The sequence below is a fragment of the Erigeron canadensis genome, chromosome 4 (genome assembly GCF_010389155.1).
Source record: "Erigeron canadensis isolate Cc75 chromosome 4, C_canadensis_v1, whole genome shotgun sequence".
Lineage (NCBI taxonomy): Eukaryota > Viridiplantae > Streptophyta > Magnoliopsida > Asterales > Asteraceae > Erigeron > Erigeron canadensis.
The window spans coordinates 33416515-33438306 of NC_057764.1; the positions used below are offsets into that span (position 1 = coordinate 33416515).

The 21792-nt window shown below is 32.8% G+C and overlaps 3 protein-coding genes across 3 annotated transcripts; all 3 read right to left on the reverse strand.

The window, feature by feature from the left end:
* Nucleotides 1-26: 26 nt before the first annotated feature.
* On the reverse strand, nt 27-5846 carry LOC122595525 (protein LNK1). The gene is made up of 7 exons (XM_043767892.1): nt 5410-5846; nt 4084-4664; nt 3773-4001; nt 2918-3574; nt 1057-1205; nt 395-521; nt 27-299 (listed from the first exon to the last, which is right to left on the reverse strand). Exons 1-7 carry the CDS (start codon nt 5431-5433, stop codon nt 189-191), a joined length of 1878 nt encoding a protein of 625 aa, XP_043623827.1. The 5' UTR covers nt 5434-5846; the 3' UTR covers nt 27-188.
* Nucleotides 5847-8429: 2583 nt separating this feature from the next.
* LOC122598432 (putative pumilio homolog 8, chloroplastic) lies at nt 8430-11682 on the reverse strand. The gene is made up of 5 exons (XM_043771024.1): nt 10670-11682; nt 10430-10592; nt 9419-9582; nt 9079-9337; nt 8430-8720 (listed from the first exon to the last, which is right to left on the reverse strand). Exons 1-5 carry the CDS (start codon nt 11662-11664, stop codon nt 8613-8615), a joined length of 1689 nt encoding a protein of 562 aa, XP_043626959.1. The 5' UTR covers nt 11665-11682; the 3' UTR covers nt 8430-8612.
* A 6193-nt stretch (nt 11683-17875) lies between these two features.
* LOC122596541 lies at nt 17876-20253 on the reverse strand. The gene is made up of 3 exons (XM_043769140.1): nt 19965-20253; nt 18954-19110; nt 17876-18134 (listed from the first exon to the last, which is right to left on the reverse strand). Exons 1-3 carry the CDS (start codon nt 20130-20132, stop codon nt 18019-18021), a joined length of 441 nt encoding a protein of 146 aa, XP_043625075.1. The 5' UTR covers nt 20133-20253; the 3' UTR covers nt 17876-18018.
* Between the last annotated feature and the right edge of the window lie 1539 nt (nt 20254-21792).

Sequence of the window (21792 nt, forward strand, 5' to 3'; positions counted from 1 at the left end):
TCATGGTAACGACGTATAGAAGATCATTTGAAGGTTAATTTAAGACATAAATTGCTATCAAGATTTTTTAAAAAAAAGGGATATATACCAAGAAATTGTAAAAGCCCTACTGGTATAGGTATATGTTGTGATCCATGGGGCCTCTTGGATGATTTTATACATTATATTGCACAAACTATAAACAATAACTATAGCCTAATTTCGTTGCCACCGGTCTTGTCATTTGACTCGGCTGCTAATTCTTCTTGACGTACTATTTTCTCTGTCATCCTCGAGGGTCCTGGCATAGACCCTTGTTTCTGTTCAGCAAGGATATTACAATTTCAGTATCACGTAAAATCTATAATCTATTTATTGCAATAACAAAGTGAACCAGAAACAATAGATAATTTACCAGATTTGGCTTGGGAGACAATGGAGCAGGCAAATTAGGTGATTCTGAAGGCCTATGAAACAATAAATGTGCTACCGAACGATCTATAGGATTTGTATCAGTTTCCATATCCATGAATCCAGTGCACCTGTAATTATAGTGGTAACAGAGCCATTTAATCATTTATCAACATATACCAGAATATGTCAGGTCAATGCAATAAAGTAAATAGTTTAAAAAGCAGAGGTGGCATGATAGGCGGGTTGCGGTGGGTTAAATAAGAGGACAAAGGGGTTTGGGTCAAAAAAAAGTCATACTCTAATACTGGTTGAAACAGACCTAGTCCAATTCCTTGGCCTGCTAAAACTTATTAGTCCACTTTCCCATATATGTATCACCAAGTTAGGTTTAGGGGTCTGCCACATACACTAAAGATTGATTGAGCAACTTTCCACCCATTTGACCCTCCTTGACCCGTTTGGCATGTCCTTTTAGCTAACTTTTTAAATTTGACCCGTTCAATAACAAAACTCAAATTGACCTATACACAAGTAAATGGATCATAACATCCATTGAGCTATACAAAAAATAAGCCAACCTCCAGCTGAAACCATGCCTGATTTCCACCACAAAGATAAATGATAGTTGAGTAACTCATATAGCATGAGAGAAAGGAATCATACTTGTCAGATCTATCAGCAATTATAGGACCACCAATATCGTTCATATCAGTTGCGGCACTATTGAGACCTGGATTATTATGCCGCTGCTCAGCACTTCTCGCTAATCGGTACAGACTGTCCCTTATACATAACTTAGTTCTCAAGTCCAACTGAAAATAAACAGGTACAAGTTAAGAAACTTTAGAAAAGTTAAGAGTACAAGTAAGACGATAAAATAAACGAGAATCAGGTGCATGCAGGTAGTATGTTCCAAGTCTTAAATTTTTGTTTAAAATAACTGCAGGGGCACAGTTTCACAGGGCAGTGTACTCCATGAACTCCATATTGTGTTAGTTCATAGATTTCTCTTAATGCCCACAACTTTACTGCTCATGTAACTCAATGTCTACCCTGACTGTGATACCTCATTTATCATAACATTCCCATAATTGTGTATGTCTTCAACTCTTTTCTCCACTTTTATTACTTGGCAGCCTAGATTTGGCATGTATAGAAGATGTTAATGCTTCATTTCCATTTAGTTGCAACTAACATAAACTACATCTAATGTGCATACCTAGTACTCTAAATGCTGTGTGCGATATTCACCCCACACTATTTAAATTGACGGCCAAACTTGACACACTTTCACCACGTTTCTTAGGTGTGCTTTACCCAAAACCTTACTTTTTGGTTCCATTTGTTCTATCATTAAATCAGTCACATGATGAACATACTCCATTACTTCTCGCAGATAACTGTACTCTTCACACTCTGGGCTCAGTTAGAAACTTAGAACTGGTTATAATATTATATTTGACTGTATTATGATCCATATTCTGTAACAATCAACATGGCTTTCACAAATGGGTTGTAAGATCCACAACAGTTAGGGGATATTCAGCAATGTCCTTTGAAAACGATTATGGGATATGAAATGATCAAAAACTCACAATCAGCAATATTCCAAAAGTCGCCAGTCGCCACTGCTTAACCGATTATTTGACCCCTAAATAATCCGATAACCTAACTCAGTTACACTATACCCAAAGGCCCAAAACTGATTATTTAGGACCTTAGAACACAATACTTTTTTTTCAAAAAACGATGCCAAACATCCCTTCCTTGGTGCAACTATGAACATCTCACTTGTTCTTGTAGATCAGGACCAAGGTACTATTCATTCATTCATCTAAAATCTATTATTCTTAAAAATTGAATAAACACATGATATGATCAGCTATTATTAAGTGCAAGGGTGCAAAGTGTCGTCTTTAATACCTAATTTCGTATTTTTAGTATATTCTTGTGCCTCAAGTTTAGGTTTAAACCATTTGGTTAAATAAGGCCTATGGCCACCCTATTGTTAGTCAGTTAAACTACTGTGGTTCTTATGAACAATTAGGGGTTGCTGGAGCTCGAATCCAGTTATTTATCTATTATTTACTGCTGTGTTTCTGTGATTTTTCTTCATAATCAGTTTGGTACATATCAACCCAATTCTGTGTACCCAATAAAAAATCAAGACCGCAAGACCCAGAAGCCATGATTATTTTTCTCCACATCGAGCGTCCATATAAATTTAGTGGTGTAAACCCACATACAAGGCTTAATGAACAGCACGGACCACCCCAGGGATATACGTAAACTGCTTAGAACATAGGCAATATAGACAAAAGAGGGCCTTGTAGAACGGTATAGGATCTAAACACTTCTCGCAGTCGATATATATACACCAACTTTTAAGTTTCAACTTTCAGAACAGTTGGGTGTACAAGAGATCTCAAAGATGCAAATGTGAGTCATACTATGGTCCAGGTTTTGACTTCAACATGCATGTAAAAGATTGAGTAAGGTATGAAATATAGTGAAAACAGCGTACCTGTTCCATAATCTGTCGTAGCTGTCGGAAACAAGTTGATTCAAGTGACATCTGATCCAAGTCAGAACCAATTAAAGAGCTTGCTGAACCATTTGATAATCCTACATCATCTCTTTTTTCAACCCCTTCCATATCACTTTGCTTTTCAAGTTCATTTCCGTGAACTTGGTTTTCAGTAGAAAGCAAGATACTCTTTGAAGACTGAAACATCATACCTGTCTGTCTAGGGCATCCAATAGGTAAGGGCTGAAATCCTTGTAAATTACCTTCCTGATTTTGCACATCAACTTCAGCAGCACTCCCCATTGAATAACCCTGGTTAGATGCATAGGAAAACTCCATCAGACAAGGGGCCTTTAGATCCTTATGTTCAGATGTAATACCAGACTCCATTGGTCCAGGTGTGGTTTGATGAGAATAACTTGGAGGTAGATAAGATGTGTTGCTCGGCATGTGACCAGAAAAATCAGGTTCGAGGTTTCTATACTGCTGTCGATTGCCTAACGAGGTAAACACTTGGTCAAACTTATTTCTGGAAGAAAGCCGACTATCATTGCTTGTCAAGTCACTGATTTGATACAAGGAACTATCATCGTTTCCTACACCTTGTCCTACTTTATTTCCTTCCATCTGACTCTGATTCTTTGACTGCTTTTTCTGCAAGTTGATCAGTCAAATATCACCACAACTACATATTTATACATGATTTTCAGGGCATTACACAATTAAAAAGAAACGGCCAAACTACAAAAAAAAAGACTACTATTAACCAATAATTACATAGTTAACAGTAGAGTAAAAAATATTAAGCAAAAGCATGCATCTCAAGGTTTTTGTAAGAAGAGATGGACTAACCTGATTTCTGTAATTAAGTTCATCTTTGCTTTCAGAGATACAACTTATCTTGTGATTATTTGACTCTGAAGAATCATGATTCATTAAGATATTTTTCAAATCACTTGGCTTGGGACACGGGAAGTTGAAACTTGATGCTTCTTCAGAACCCTCAAGTCGATCTGATGTATACCAGCCAAGTTCAGTATCATTGTTTGTAACACCTAGTCCAAATGATGAATCACAACTTCTGCATGCAGAAAAGAAAGCATGTGTAAAATATTCTTCTATCACCAATGAAGAGAATATTTACTTTTGAAAGTTAGATCTACCTTATTAACTGGTCTACATCCTCGAAGTTTTCAATATCAGGCCAGCCATAATATAAAAGATCACTTGATCCCTTATCCTCACAATTATTGTCTACAAAACAAAGATCTCCTTCTTGGGAAATATGTGTTAGCGGGTAACTGTATGACTTATTATCACCTGCAGCTGATGTGCCACTGAGGACATGATCTCCGACACCAGAATCAGCACCAGAGGTGACATGGCTAATTTTGAAGCAGCTACGTGACATTCTAGTGTCATCAGATGCTAAATTAGGTATATCTTTAACAATCTCACCATCACTTGAAGACCTGAATACAGCAGGCGGTCGATGAGAAAGTATTTCCTTTTCCATCATGTTCGTTTTCTTATCCAATGGCTTAGAGTCTGTTTCTGTGATCCCTTGATAGACAGTATTGGAAACACCAAGATTGCCAGAGTTGCTCAAAATAGGAGTTGTCTCACGCCGGAATTTCTTACAGTTATCACGTTCAAATGAATTTCTACTTGTCCTAGCATTAGTAGGGTGTGGTACTATATGGTCATCACCTTGATCAAAGTCATCCCAGATTATATCATCGAGCTGCAACACCAGTTAGAAAATTAGCCATTATATTTCACATTAGCTGCAATAAAAGTTTGTAGGATAACATTCCAGTAAATTTGTGAAAGACAAACCAAAACAAACATAAATGTAAATCATCAACTTCCAACTGCCAAAATGAAGTGTGTTATTAAGTTAATCTAAAAGAAAAGTTCACAATCAGCAATTGCAAAATTTTGAATTTCACATGACTCTATCATCTGATTAGCTCATAACTCCAGATGATATCTCTCCTTTAGTTCGTAGAGAAGGTCAACGATATCATAAACAGAGGCGATTTACGTAATTTAAAAATTCCACCTTGATACATGATCTATAAGCAAAGGGTTCATTCAACAAGGGGCTAGGCTGCATAGAAATAAAACTTACACAAAATTCACACTTATATGTTGTTAGGAATACTCACTGACATGGAAACGGATTAAAAAACAAAAAAAAGTTTCTGATAACTAGAAGAGATAACTTAAAGTATCATATTACATGTGCAACTTATAAATTTCAATGCTTTAGATTCCCATCATGATTCACGGAAAACTTAGCTACAAAAAGATACAAAAAAGCTGTAACTATCACGTTTTATTTAACCAACTAAAATCTGGTCTCTCAGTCACTCTCATCAGCAATGAACGAGAACATGTGCTACAGGCCTACAGTAAAATGAATTAAGCGAATTTGAATCTTAACAGCAATAACACAAAGCTAGCAATAAAATTAAAATTCATACCTCATACATAGACATGTCTGACATTCTTTCAAACTCTTCTATCCAGCACTGATAATGGAGGGGATGTCAATATCGAACATCATAATTATACAAAACACAAAGCCTCCCTTTACCTCAGATAAGCACTCAAAAAGAACAAGAAAAAAAATATTAGACCTCAATAGCAACAAGATTAACATAATTATATACTAAACCAATATAAGGGTTACTATACTATGCTCAATAAATTATACAAAGAACAAGGTTACGTGCTTCTTAACGTAGTAAACTATACGCCAAAATCTATTAGTATGTATCATTGTATCTAACTTTAGATGTTGTTTTTGACTTGTTGAGGACTTGGGGGGTATATTTGGTAAGAAGCTTTTTGGAGGTTTTAGGAGCTTAAAGCTTTTACTTTTTAAAACAAGCTCCTATCATATTAGAATCTTTGTTTGGTTATAACAGTGGAGATGACATTTTAAATTAAAAAAAAAAAAACTCCAAAATGAAACGCTACTCCAAGAAACGTTACAAAAAGCCGGAGCTTTTAAGATGCAAAGATACTTCTTACAAGTTACATCTATATGCTTATGTTTGTTTTAAGAACCTGCTTAAACAACTTCACAACACTTTAACATCTTTTGTTTTTTTCTTATAATTTCAATCCTTGAAACTACAAATAATATTGCTGCATTTATATACAGATTTTTTTATGTATTCAAAATTACTATCAAAAACAATTACTATCAATTAACTCATACTAATATAACAATTATCATAATTTAATAATAAAATTGCTTATATTAATCAGATTTCACACATAACATAACTTTCCTTCACAAAAGTAAATAAATTTTATCTAAAAAATCTACTACATAGAAATCATACTTTCTAAATTTCAAATAAAAAAAAGACTATATTACTAATGAAAAAAACACCAGTTAAGTTCAAATTAATATCATAGAAAGATCTACCTGAAAAACTCTCCGAAAACCATGAAAAACTCGCCGGAAACTGAAAAACTCGCCGGAAAAATGAAAAAAGTCGCTGGGAAACCTGAAGTCAACCAAATCACACTACAAAATTCCAATAGCTTTCCGTTCAAGTAAAACCTAATTTCCGAAATATGCAACAAATCTGCGTTTATGTCGATATATATTATAGATACAGAGAGCGAAAATATGTGCGTGTGTGTGTGTATGTGCTGTATCTGTTTGTCTGTGAGAGAGAAAGAAGACAGAGTTTATGTGTATAAGTTAAAAATAAAAATAAAAAAATCGAGGGAAAAGTTAGGGGATATGAACACGTGACACGTGGCAAAGAAAATCAAAAGGATGGCTGTGAGGAGAGAGAGTGTTAAAAATTCGTGGATGAGACTGAAACAAAGAAATAATATCTGTTAGTAATATTTGGTTGGTCCACGTCAGCAGAGGGAACGAGTGCTATAGGCCTATAGTAGGCTGACGTGAGGTAACACGTGTTTCGTTAGTTAATTAAGACATTGATTAATTAAAGTTAGAAAAAATGTGTGGGTTTAGAATGATCCCGTGATACTTAATTATACCTATATTTTGTTAATTTTAAAGAAAGACCTTAATTATACAATAACCTACTAGCATTTGTTTATGTTAATTATTCTGTAATGCTTACCGACCTACTTTTTTTAATATTAGAGGCTAATAGTCTATCTTGTTGTCATAGTCAATTTTTGGATAACTAAGATTAATACTTTTAGAACGACTGTTGGAGCATTAGATGGAGGGATGTAAATGACCTTTTAACACTTTATAAACTGTTCGGTGAGAAGTCCATTAAACGAACATGAACACAATATTTATTCGTTTAGTTTAAATGAACAACATGAACAAAGATGGACCGAGGATCGGCCCATGTTTTATGGGGTCGGTTCGGTCCAGGTTAATTGTCAGGTTCGGTTTTTTGAAGGACAGCGTGAAGCCCGTACGTTTGTAAAAACATAGTGTAATTGTAGTTTGCAATTAGTACCTACTGAGTAAAATTTTCTTGAATTTTGTAAGTCTTAATTGTCATCGTAATTTTATCTTCTAAACTTTCTCGTGAAGAGAAACACCAAAATTGAAAAGGATGCATATCAAGTCAAGGTTTCAAGTTCATAATATCATGCATGTTAAACCAGCAAAACAATGTCAAATGTTGTCTTATAAATACTCGTAGATAAATATCAAGCATACACAACGTGTTAGATACCACATTGCAGCTATACTTGCCCAATAGTATATAGACACCATTTTGGAAGCCATCATAGAGGTATGTACCACGCTGAAAGCTATGCTCGTTACCACTAGTAATCGGCCCTTCTGTTAACTATAAATTTAACTACATGCCAATTATTATGGTATACATTCAGTCTTTAATCAAGACTCTTTATTAAACAAAGTCAGATACATAAATACTTAAAGGGAATTAAACGTGTACATATCTTCAGGTTTACGGGTTTTCAGGTTGTCACAGGTTACCCCAGGCACGACCCAAGGCCCGGTTTCATAAAAAGTAAAGCCCGTGGACTGGACAGGGTTCAGGCTTTTAACGGGCCGGTTCTTTGGTTTTTATGGCCCAGCCCACATTTTTTGATGACCCCTAGCATATGCATATAAGCATATTAATGAAACTGGCTTTCTACAAAGTAGCATTATGTTTGGGAGAAGAAACTTTTTCTTAGGTCAACACTAAACTGTCTAAACTCAAAGTAAGGTGGTGCTTGTTTGGAACTTTTTTTACTTAATGGATAGATGTCTTGATACAACACATCACAAGGGTGTGTTTGTTAACTTAATCTAGGAAGAATGACTCAACTTTAAAAGTATAACTGATAGGCAGCCATGTAATTTCCATATAAGTTATTATAAACAGAAGTTGCAATCTTGAATGTGTGCAAACGATTTGGGTAAAGAAAGTTGTAACATTGGTTTAAATACCAAATTCAATGAAATTTATCAAGGAAAACAAGCTCCAAATATGAAGAGTGATTATCCAAAAGTTACACAGACAACATTCGAGGTTCTAAACAATATTGTCATGAACATTTATCTATCAAACAAGTTGAACCCAAAATTTGCTTTCCCCTCTATCTATGACTCTAAATATGCGATTTTGACATAAAGATCATGTTATCAAGCACATGACTATCACTAAAATGATCCAATCCTAACAGACACATGAAACAACAACATTGTAATCTACATTCACCTTCTCAAAAGCTTGTTTGAGAAAATCCTCTTCGAATATGGGCTGCTTCTTGAAATTGCTTTGTGAGATTCAATCACATTCACCAACAAGTCATGAAGTGGACCCTGCACATATGAATTTAGACACTCTATTTTTGTTTTCAGTTACAATAAAGAAAAGGAGGTAATTTCGACCCAGTTACTTATAAATGGATCTATCCGAAGCATAACTTCTTTCTCTATCAGGTCAATGGTGACATAAAAAAAGGAAATTTACGGATTAAGCAAGTTAACATGTCAAATGGTAGAAAATCACCGAAAATGTATTTTTGATGCAACCTGGTAGTCTCAAAGTATCTATTTGTATAGTTAAAGTACTAAAGTATTAAGATAATTCCATTATCACATTAAATTTCAGGTCAACCCACCCATTACCTGACTTGCCAATGTTACTCTAACACAAACTTGGTGTAAGATCACAAACCTCAGAAACACGAAGGGCGGTTTGAACAACATAGTTAGCATGTGGATCTTGCAGCAACTGTTCGAAATGAGTAGCCAAGATCAGCTCACGAATGATGGTTGACCTGATTTGACCGTCTGATATAGCTAAACATTTCTCGACCACGTGGCTACTGAATTTTTGGGTAGCAAGGTGCACATAATTACCCTTAAACTGTGAGGTCAGTTGGGACACTGCTAAGGGAATCTGCTGCTCGAGAATGTACTGTACAACATAGTTTCTGTATAGTAAGTTGAATATTAGCTTCGCCAGCATCTGCAGAAATGATTAATTCAGGTAAATGATCTTTATTTATTCTTACCCAAATGCATCTTGTGCCAAAATAAAGCCATTTTTTGAAATTTCCAAGACTAGTTTTTCATGGTGTTCTTCAGTTGCGTGGCTGATACATCTTTGCAACACGCAACACCCATGCTGATGTGTGGCAATTTCAACACAAAAGTTTGCTGCAGCTTCGAATATGAACTGCAATCAATGAATAAATGGATGAAGTTGTTATACCCTTACAGTGGTTTCTACAGAAGAGGACGGGTTATGTGTTAACTCCAACGGGTCAAATGGTCAAATTTATTAGCTTAGCTAAAAATGAAATGCATCAGAAGCGAGTTGAAGCCACTCAAAGTGTATTTGAATGCTTTCAACCTCTTCAAACGATTTTTGAACAAGTTAGATTACATAGTATATTTCTTTAATTAAAATAATACTATACAATTCGCAAAATTCATAAGAACTTGTAGGAAAAGGTGTTTACATGACAACCAGGACCTGCCCCCACCCTGCCCAACCCAACCCTTATAGCTTCTTACCCACCCATCTTGCTGTCCATAGCTTTCCAAGAACATTAGTAAAAGACTGTCCTATGCATCAAGACCAAGCATCATGAGACCTTTATATGCAATCTTGTAGTTAAATATTGCAAAGAGACTTAATGACTCGAACCCATGAGATCCAAAGCCAGAAAATGGATACTTATAAGAACAGTTTATAAGTACACTTATACAACATTCATAAGACAAAGTATATTCAATCCATTACATTCATATGATTTGGGGTATAAACCTGTTCTTTTTTAAATCTATACCAAATATATAGTTTGTACCAATATTTAAACTAATGATTTCATTATTATATTCACATCTAAATTAAGCATACCCACCTTGTTCATCATGTGATCTTATATAGGAGGATATCATGTCAAACAGTATATGTTTGACCTTTAAAGTCAAAACAAGATCATCAGATTCCTAGTTGGTTCCAGTAACTAAATGCTTAATAAAAAACAAATTTTGGCCAATGCTTAATAAGTCCAAACCTTATTATCTTCATTGCTGAAGCACTGCAAGCAACGCTGAATGACATGATTACCATTTAGATCCTTTATAAGAGCAAGAAACCCTGGTTCAAGTGCAGAAATAACAAGCTCAATTTCCTGCCTAGTCTTTATAGTCTCTATGAGCTTCTGTACCACCCGAGTTCTACAAAAACAAACAACACTTTAGTAGTTTTTCATGCTTAAAGAATACAAATAAAGCAGAACAAACATGAAAGTTACCCATGAGTATTTAGTGAAATTTGAACAAGTTCCCTTCGTTCCTGAGTTATCGCCATCAAAATATGCATTCTTTGTTCTTCATTACACACTTCCAAAAGTTTTTGCATAAGGTAATTCCCAAAAGGATTGATCATAAGTTCGACAACATGCCCAATAATCTCATTAAATACAATTTGCACATGTTGTGGATTTCCATCATCAAAAATCTTTTGTAGAAGACGACACCCGTGTTGATCTTTTGCCATCAGAAAAATACGTCTTCGGGCTGCTGTCAAGTGTGATGAACTAGATAAATCAACTTTGGTTCGACCAAATTCACAGGGACTCACTAACCTCTTTCTAACCCGACTTAAGTCTTCACCTTGAATGATCAAACTTTCCTCACTAGCTGCTACACTTTCGAGCCCAGACTCAAGCCCTCTACGAGTGTTTCTAATATTTGGTGAACCACCTCCTGCCATGTGAAACTGTTTCGGGTCATGGTTCGTGTTACTCTTAGCTTTAGACCGGGTCACATAAGGTACATTTTGCATAGGCATACCTACACCACTTTCACACATCGGATTCATCCCAACAGGACCTGGAATCCCCCATTGATAACCATAATTCAATAAATTCCTTTCAAAATTCAATTGAGACAACACATTCTCAGAAATCCCACAATTTTGCTGAAAACCGAAAAACACTGGATTCATTTCACTACCAGAATACATAGGAATCCTCGAAAAATGAGGGTTAGCAGGAAGATAATCAGAGTCCCCAAACCTACTCAAACTAGTTCGGTTATCGCAAAGTAAACCCTCATTTCGACCCTGATCAATATACATTCTACCTAGTCCATCAACCAAACTTTCATCAACTTCATTACGAAAAGACGATTCGGGCAGTTCTATATAAGGGTATCTAGAAAAGACATAAGACTTAGGCATAGGGTCATGTGATGCTGCTGCTGATGATGATGATTGACCATTATCATTATTATACATACCATACATCCTTTTATTCAAAGTTGGAGCAACATTATAGGCCTTAACAAAAGGATTACCATTTACAACATTATAATTATAAGGATGATGATGACTATTTGCATAAGATGAATAATGATGATGATTATGAAGAGAAGAAGATGATGTTGCATGAGGGATCTCACCCAACAACATTTCAAGTTCTTCTTCATCTTCTTTCATGTTTTCAATAATCCCAACTTTCTCAACCATCATTAAAAAACACACACACAAAGTGTACAACAACAAAAGAAAAAAAAAATACAGAGAAATCAAGAAATCTTGAAAACAACAAAAAAAAAAGGCAATAAAGATTAAAAATTTAAAACACCCATATCAAGAAAAATGATCAATAAATAGTTAAAATGAAAAACTCAAAATAAATTACCATATTTTTCATCTGAGTCTATCAACAAGCAAGATTAAAGATGTGGGTTTTTAAATATGATTATATGATTGCAATGGGTTTTTGGGAAGTTTTGATCTTTGGGAATGAGTTTGGTGAAACATGCAAAGATGGATGAGTTTTTGTATAGTGTATGTATATGTATGTATGTATGTATGTACAGGTGATGGTGATAATGTACATACAAACACTGGGCTTACTAGTAAGGCCTCACGCCATAAAAGCTGGAGAGAGGAACATACTCACTCATCTCTCTTCATTACATTCTCTCTCAACAATACATACATGATGATCGATATATGTATATATATATCAGTATTTTTGTATATATATATCAGTATTTTTGTAAATATATATGTAGTGAGGGAGAGTGAAATTGCAACAAAAAATCTCATCAAATTAACTGGTCATTCATTGAAAATGTTATACATTTTTTTATATTATATGGAGTTACATATAACTTAAGAGCCATCTTTGAATGACAAACTAAGGTTTCATATACTGTGTATGTTATATTTATGAAAAAAATTGATAATTCGTATCACAACTTTTATTAGGTACACCACTATTATGCATTATATATTTGTACTGTGTGTTAATATGGCGGATTTATAAAAATTTATGGTACAAATATGAGCTCATTATGTTAGCAAATTATTACATTTACCTTTTATTTTATTATTTTTATGTGACCAAATATCAAGTTAAGGAACTTCAAATGTGTGTGTAGTGACTAGGATGCCTTTCATTTTGAGATAAATTGCCTACCCTTAACTAATGATGTGATGAAATGGTTAAATGTCATTATTGTTCACACAAATGCAACATCATTACACTCTTTAATGACAAATGGAAATATATTTAAGATTTTAACTATATTATGTTCACACAAAAAATGTTAAAAAAAAATAAAGATTTTAACTATATTATTAAGGGAAATAAGAATAAACAAATTTAACATTTTACTATTGTGTCATCATTTTAAATGGTTGTAAGCTATAATTTAATACGATAAACTCTATTAGATCATTCATAACAAGAATATCCATAGGAGATTTGTTATGACATAGAGGGTGTTTGTGGTAAGAGTATTGATGTAGGTGTTGACAATTTGACATGGAAAATATCCATCATTAGTTGTTTGTAGGGAAGGATGGGGAAAGATGAAGGTAGATGTCAAAAGTTATTTTAAAAGTTATTTGTTTTTTGTAAGAAGGATAAATATATTATTGTTGAGGGTAAAATATGTTTATAAAAAGGGTGAATGCAAAGCTAATGTGACATGCTAATTGGGATGTTTTTTAAAAGAACATACTAAATTGATGCGGATAGTCTTAAAATGATTAAATGAAGGTGTAATGTTTAGAGAACCAAGCCTAAAAGGTCCGGTCATATTTGTTTCTGTATGTTCAATTAGACTTTAAAGTCGAGTCATATCACTTGTATTAGTTCGGATAACATTGGAAAAAAAGCTTCGTATATCTTCTGTTTTAGATACAGGATATTAAATTGATTTATTTCATTAAACTATCAGATAAAAAATATGCATATTTCAAATAAGAAAGGGATTAAAAGAATAAAATGGCAACACGCAATGCATGTTTTATTATGGTATCAATGACTTTTATTTGGTCATAACTCATCAAGACTTTTTAAGTCTGTTTAGAATGAAGAAACGGAAAATTCTAAAACGCAAGAAAAAGATAGTTGAACTTTAATAATGTTTTACTAAAAATGAATGGTAAACTGAAACTTATGCATTACTTTTCCTTTCTTTACGTTTATTCACTTTACACTACGATTTAAGCATATGATATCTCACATTTTCCTCATACGACTATCAATTCTTTTTTTCGCATAATACTCATTAAACCAACATCACATAAGAAATTGTACTCATGTGTTGCATTTTTATGCTTTTACAAAGATTAACAAATAAATTTGATTGTTCTGTTTTGTACATTTGTACTTGTAGATTGTATCATACAATAATTTCTACTTTTTGAGTGAATTAAGAAAAATTAAAATTCTTTATAATATCTAAATACATTACATGGTAACATATTTTGGGGTGAGTTTAGGCTATATTCTAAGGGTAATATGGGAATTGACACCAAACAAGGAGGATAGATTGAGCCATTGAGGTCTCTTTTGCGTTACCATTAAGGGAGTGTGTACCTTTTTTTTGCCCCACATATATTTCGGGTACGCCAGATGGTCATGGTCGTGCAGTGGTATTATATCGATTCATAGAATGACACGTGTCATGTCCAACCAGACTACATATGTACAAAATTTTGATTCTTCATTTCCTATGATATGGTTTCAAACGAGAATTTTGTTTTATCTTATGTTTCAAATTTATGTGAAGCCATTTTGTGAGTTGTTGCCTTTTAAGTTCATTAAGAAAATGGACAGATGAACACGAACTCACTATGGAGGAATGAATGATGGAACGTACATACCAAAGGGTGTGAATTTGTAGGGTTAATTAACAATGAACTTACATATTGATATGATGAAATTTTAGATTTTTTTTCTAATCTATAATGAAATCTTCAAACAACTGTTTAAAATAATAATTTTAATAATCTCTACTAAAATGCAAATTTAATCTATATTATATTATAAGTCATTTAATTCATTTTTTAATTAAGTAATTATTGATAACTACAAAATGTTTTCTTTTCTATTCATTATTTTAAACATCTTCATTTAAATTACCTATAATATTTATTTAAAATACTTATAATACCTTTAATAAAATTAATTTACAATACTCATTCATTAACTCTTAAAATAACTACACTACACTTTTTACATCAATAACCTACAGTCTCGCACTATTTGTCACCACTATCACCATCTATCATCGTCGTCGCCGCCACCACCACCATCTGTCCACCACCACTTATCGACGTTTGTCACATCTCACATGTACTCTTCTATGTCTAATAATTCAACTCATACTTTCTTATACTTTATTTTGTTGTTTATATTAAGTTTAATTTTAATTATATAATAGATGATAAGTATATACACTTTTTTCGTCCCAAAAATATTGGGCACTCTTGATTTTAAAATTTTCCTTTTCATGTTCGACTTGTGTCTTTTTATATTTGTTATATAATATTTAAGTATAAAAAATATGATTGGAAATACATTTAAAATTCAATCCAATGTATGTCGATCTATGAAGTTGTTATATAGTACCAGTAATGTGTAGACTGTAGATTAGAGACTCCATGCGGTTGCATACCTCGCACATCTCATTGGCAACCTTGCAAATAATTAGTTATTCGAGTCGGAATATTATTTAATTCTAAGTTTCAAGAATTATAATAATAATAACTAGTAAAGGATGGCCCCGCATTACGGAGCTTCGGTTGTCGTATTGAAAGGTTGCTTATTCTAATATTGTTGAACTTTCAACGGCTAAATTAAAAAGTATTAGTTATTGATATATTTGTTTTAAATATACTTTGGATGATATGTCACTTTATATGTTGGCTAAAAACTTTAATTTCAGTATATTAGTTGAAAAAGGAGAAAAGTGTGGAAAAAAACCCTAACAGTGGTACATAATTGTATATGATATGGCCTTGAAAAAGTTGTAATATATTAGTTGAAAACCCTAAAGAAAAGATTATGTAAAAAACCAATAATTAACCTATAGTTGAAATTTAAAAAAGATGCGATATGGTAAAATCCAAATAGTGTGCGCAATATTGACATGAAAAAGTTGCAATATATTAGTCGGAAACTCCAAAGAAAAATATGTGCAAAAAACTTATAACAAACCGTAGTTGAAAATCTAAATGGAATGCGGTATGACAAAATCCAAATAATAGATAAAGGTGTATCGTGGACGAATGGTAACTCATCACGTAAGCGAGTTACTATTCATCAACTCATTTCCCTTGATATTATATATAATATAATATAATAATATAATATAATATAATATAATATAATATAATATAATATAATATAATATAATATAATATAATTTATTTATTTTTAAAACATGAGTTCAGATAAAAAATTATATGAATTTTTGGGAGCTTGGATTTTTATTTTTCTCAATAATATATTCAAACAATATTAAATTTTAAAAAAGGGTTTATGTTAAAAACTTAAACTGTAAACTTTTTAATACTCTAAAAAAAAAAACTTATAGCCAAATGGACCTATAGTCTCGCAAGTTGTGGAAATTAAAGGAAAAGAAAAACGAATTTTTTCCCCCAAACAGGTATTCACATGGTGGAAGCTACATCTAATAGAGTCCAAATGAATGACTGGTACAGATTGGAGGAATATTGGACCACGATCTTCAATATTAAGTTTAAGGGGTTGGTCTAATTCTAGATTTAAGCTTTCTGCCAAACAATAATTGAGATACACAAATAAACGTTGATAATTTTCTGATTAATGACGCTGTTTGGAAAAATAAGGTTATTACCTTCTAAAAGTCTTATCTATAACTATAATTTATTTATATTCCATTTCTAAGCTTTATAAACTATGATTACTCGGATTCATTTTCGAAATTTTTATCAAGTCATTGACGACATATAAAGTTATCTGTTGGTATAAAGATCGCATGAGTCATCAGTCATGTGATATTGTGATGTAGATGTTTTGTAAAGTGGATGAGAATAAGAAGATGACAGTGAAATATGTTAATCATGATCTAATAATATACAAGTCTTTCTACTAAATCATGACCCATGATATACGTAGTTTAATTCTTATACGAAATTATGAATCATAACTCTTGAATTTCTGAAATATCAAAGTTTTTATGACATGTACATCAGTACATATATTCCATGTAATATGACAAAATGAATTACAAACGATTTTTTTTTTTCGGTAAAAAGCCGTCAGCCCTTACAAAATTTCATTAATATGAATAAAGTTGACTTTTACAAAAACAATTTGGCTGAATGGATTACAAACGATCTTCTATACTCGTATAAGCTAACATCCCTTGAAAAATCAGTACTTACATCATTTGAGTAATTGACAAAAGTAGTACAACCATAACAAGTGATAGGGGTCGGTCAAATGTCATCTTGGATCTATAACAAGAAAAATTTTAATGTGTCAATAATGAAGCATAAAATATAATGCCACACTGATCATCAGTATCACACAGTCGCATTACTTTCAATTAATGTTCCAAATAAATAAAGATCAGAATTTATTTATTTTTTTAATATACAAAGATTTGATGTGTACAATGTACAAATCAATACCCTTATAATTAGGTAAAGTTGGAGTAGTATCATTTTGTTGGCTTAATTCAAAAGTATAATCCTTTAACTAATTCTAAGACTTCCACAAGAAACTTCCCAGTGCCCTTTCTGTCATGTATTTTTACTCCTTTCCAACGCCTTTTAACCACAGACGTTAATCGCTTTTAACCCCCCCCCCCCCCCCCTTTCGCCTGAATCCACAACCATCGGAACCATCTCTTCTTCCTCTTTATTTCGGTGCCTCTTTCCAATCTGGAAACCAGCTTTTTTCAGAAGTTGAAAGTGTTTTATTTTGGCAAGATTATGCGACATATCTATGACTAATTGACTATGTCACTATATACTTAATGTTGCGACACATTTGACCACCATCATAGCCTGCAGCCATAGGATGGGCAAGGTGATAGTATCGCCCCATTTAATATCACAAGTGACACGATTACACAACCTATGCGATACATCCAAACCTGACTGAGTAGACTATCACAGATACTAGAGATGCAACAGCTAGTCTATGGAATTGGACACTTGGTAATTATTAGTGCAACTGATAATTTTATATTCATCTAATCAAACATAACATAATCCAAAGATGTAATCGTTATAACATGTTTGGGACTTGATAAAATTGGAATGCAACACAACACAATGACCTGACTTTATACACTAAAGCTAAGCTCATTCTTTTCCTCCTAGTGTCCGAATTATAGCTTCTAGAAGCTTAATCTCATTATCCCGTTTCGAAATCTCGTCTTGTTTTGCTCGCAATTCATCCATGTGAAGTTCAAACACTTCTGCATACAACAACAAAATGGAAATGTTCATCACATCACTAAAGACGGAGTCAAGACTAAGGTGATGTTCATATGCACGTGTAAAAGACTAAAAGTGGCAATTTCAACTCATATATCAAGACTCTATTGTCTCAGGTCCTAAATCACCCCTAAGCTCAAAACGGGCCAAATGAGCAACTTTAGAAACTTGATTAGAAAAGAATGTGTCAAAGGGTTGAAAAATGACTCAAAAGAGTACTTAAGTGCTTACATTCACTTAAATCACTTCTTTTCAAAACTAATTAGACTAGTAATTTGATCATATAGCCTCACAATCATATGCTCAACTGTAATCTATTAGTAACTATAAAATTCAACATAAAAAGACAACTAACGTTTTCCGGTCGCTCGGCCCAATCCGTTTTACCTGTATTTCCATTAACCAATATGCATAGCTCAATACAGATACATCTAAGGTTGTTAGCAGTTTTTTCAAGGTAATAACAGGCCCTACTTGATACATGTTGGAACCTAAATATATTATAATTCATTTATATTTTCTCGCTCATTCTATAATTTCCTAATATCCTTTCTACTTAGATCAACTCATTGCAACCCCCAGTAATGCACTAAAATCATACAACCAGGACTCACTGTGGCTGAACCAGGTTTTCTTTAACAAAAGTATACACTATCACTGCAAACAAAAAGAGTATACGTACTACCGTCACAAACAAATTTTTGCTTGTTTTGTTATTTTTACACCTTTTATATCCACCCCTGCCCACAAAATGGAAGATGTTAACTAGCCTATATAAGTAAAAAGCCAAAGATGAATACTTGTGGTGTTCTCCAACTCCTTTGTGATTTCCTGTGCTCGTAATTCTGCAGCCTTTTGTCCTGCTTCAGCTTCACGTTTTTCCGTACGGGCACGGGCTGCAGCAGAAATGGCAGCATCCAGCTCCCTTTCTAAAGTCTCTACCCTTTGTTCAAGAACCTGCACTCAATATAACTCATTTTTCTATTTAAAAAAAAAACCTTATTGTTTTTGTTAAGTAACAACTCCAAAACGAACAAAGTACAAGAATATAATTTAAGAAGATAGTCATTTGTCCTAACAATCCAGCTAGTAACAACTCCACAATAAATAAAGTATCCTTAACGAGCATTTACATTACAGAATACTACACGCCATTATCTTAATAAGGAGAAACAGGTCTAATAAGTTTTTCTTAGGGCAGATGGGCAAAGTGTATAAGAACAGTGTTCAAATAGATAATCTCAGATAACAAATTAACAAGTATAGTGGTTGTTGAAGGATTTGGGTACAAACGGACCAGATGGATATTTATGTGAGTCATGTATCACTTTCAAAAAGTAATTATTACACTCTATTCAGTCTATTGTCCCTATATACTAAGGTATCACGAATATCACTACAGGAGAAAACTGATAACAATTTAGGTGCGATGTTTGGTCGCGTGGTTGCAAGTGAGTCTCGTATTTTGTTTTTGCATTTCCGATATATATAAAACAGTCAGAGGTCCCCCATACACCAGGGATTGGGTACGGTTGTTGTTGTAGAACAGTCGAAAGTTATAGCGAGTTTAAACTACATCAGAATGGTTCCGGGTAGTTACAGTTAGAGGGGGTCATATACTCAATTACCAACTTAAGTCCCAAATCAACATATTGAATCACTAACATAAGTCACTGACTGACCACACTCACTAAAAAAAAATACAATTTCCATATAATTTCAAGGATATATTAATATCAAAGGGATTGATTGATAAAATCATATATAAACACAGATAACTTTGAAGTATATCATCTAGTATTGAAATTGACCTTGATAGAGCGGGCTTGATCAGAGGTGAGATTGGCTTTTTCGAAAGAATCTGGATCCAGATAAACAGCTTTGTTGATGAGTAAGTTTTCTAAGGAATTCAGATTCTTTGATATCTCTGATATATTTGCGATCGCTCCCTTCCATCTCTCTCCTCCTTTTTCCTCCATCTTCTTTTTACTTTAATTAATCGAAAGTAATGGATTGTCCCGCATTTTTCATGTTTTTATTATGTTTGGATGAATCGGTTAACACGAGAAACTGAAACTGAGCTTGGTTTAAGATCAAATATGATAATTGGAATTGAATTTCATTAATTTCATTCCATATTTCCATTTAAATGTAAATATTCTATAGAATTTGATTCCTTCGTTTTCTTGAATTTTTAGAAAAATAAAAAACATTCAATCAAATTTTATTGAAATCTAATTCCGTTGCAATATTTTATTCCTAAAATACATTATGTGAACCAAACGCGAGTCACAAATTTTCTAATTAGTTAGAATTTTTATGACAGATTTTACTTAAATAGTTGGAAAAAAACTACTTTTTACAAAGAAAATATTTATCATTTATACAAACCATGCGACTTGGTTAACACGAAAAGGATCTATCCTTATGTTTTACAAGGTCAGAAAATCATTTGTATCTTAAATTTAACGTGAAAACAAAAATTTCTACTTAAGTGGTAATAATAGTATCTATATCTTAAATTATCCTATAAAAACACATGAAAAACTGCATTTGTTGTTACTTGCTCATTTATTCGACATAAATAAATAATTAGTTAGTATCGTGGATGATACGATGTGACACCGTCAAGTTCAATTAGTACATGTCGTTAATTTCAAAACAAATATTAAAAGAAAATGATAGCATAATATACTATAAAAATATAAGATAATGTTATAATTACGTTAAAAAGTTTGTTATTATCTTTCAATGCATATAAAATGTTTTGTAATTTAAATTACACGGTATCCAATGCATGCTTATTAAACATTAAAAATGATTTTAGAAATTAACTTATTAATTGAAGTTTAAAAGCTAAACATCATTTTATAATTTTTAATCTACAATGTGCCTCTTTGGAAAAGTCGATATATGGAAATCGATATTTTTAATTGGTCGATAAATTATTACAACAATTTTCTTTTAATATATATTAGAAGATAATTACTTTTTTTAAGTAAAAAAATAACCAAACTACAATTTATTTAACTATTTAAACAATATAAATGATAACTGATATTCGTCTATGTTTAATGAATCTTTAACCATTATAAACATTTTACATTCAAATCATCTAATGATTGTAAACTATTTAACAAAACCACAACAATTTTTATTTATAAATATACTTCACGCATCAAAACATAAGCAATTAAAAACTTATTTAGAAAAGGTAAATCTAAACTAACATAAATTTGGTTATTGAACCACGTTAGATGGTGATATTTACGTTTTTTCTCAACGAGCATGGTACCTGCGCAATGCGGCGGTGGTAGTGGGCACGACAGTCTAGTATTGTCGGTGACGGTATTATTCCTGGTGGTGGCGGTGTCAAGTATCAAATGATGTAGGTTGATGTAAAAGTGATAGTGGAAATTTATAGAGAGATAAGGTCTTTAAAGTGTTATTATTAAAATAAATATCAAGAACAATCCTGGTAGTTCAAAGATAGAAATTACTAAAAATAAAAAAAGATCATTTTGCTTTATAAAAGAGTTGAGATAAAGATAGAGATAAAAATATCTCAAATTCTCTAGAGATAGAGATAGAGATATCTCAAATTCTTCATCAAGCAAAGGATTTGCCCTTTGCCCTAAA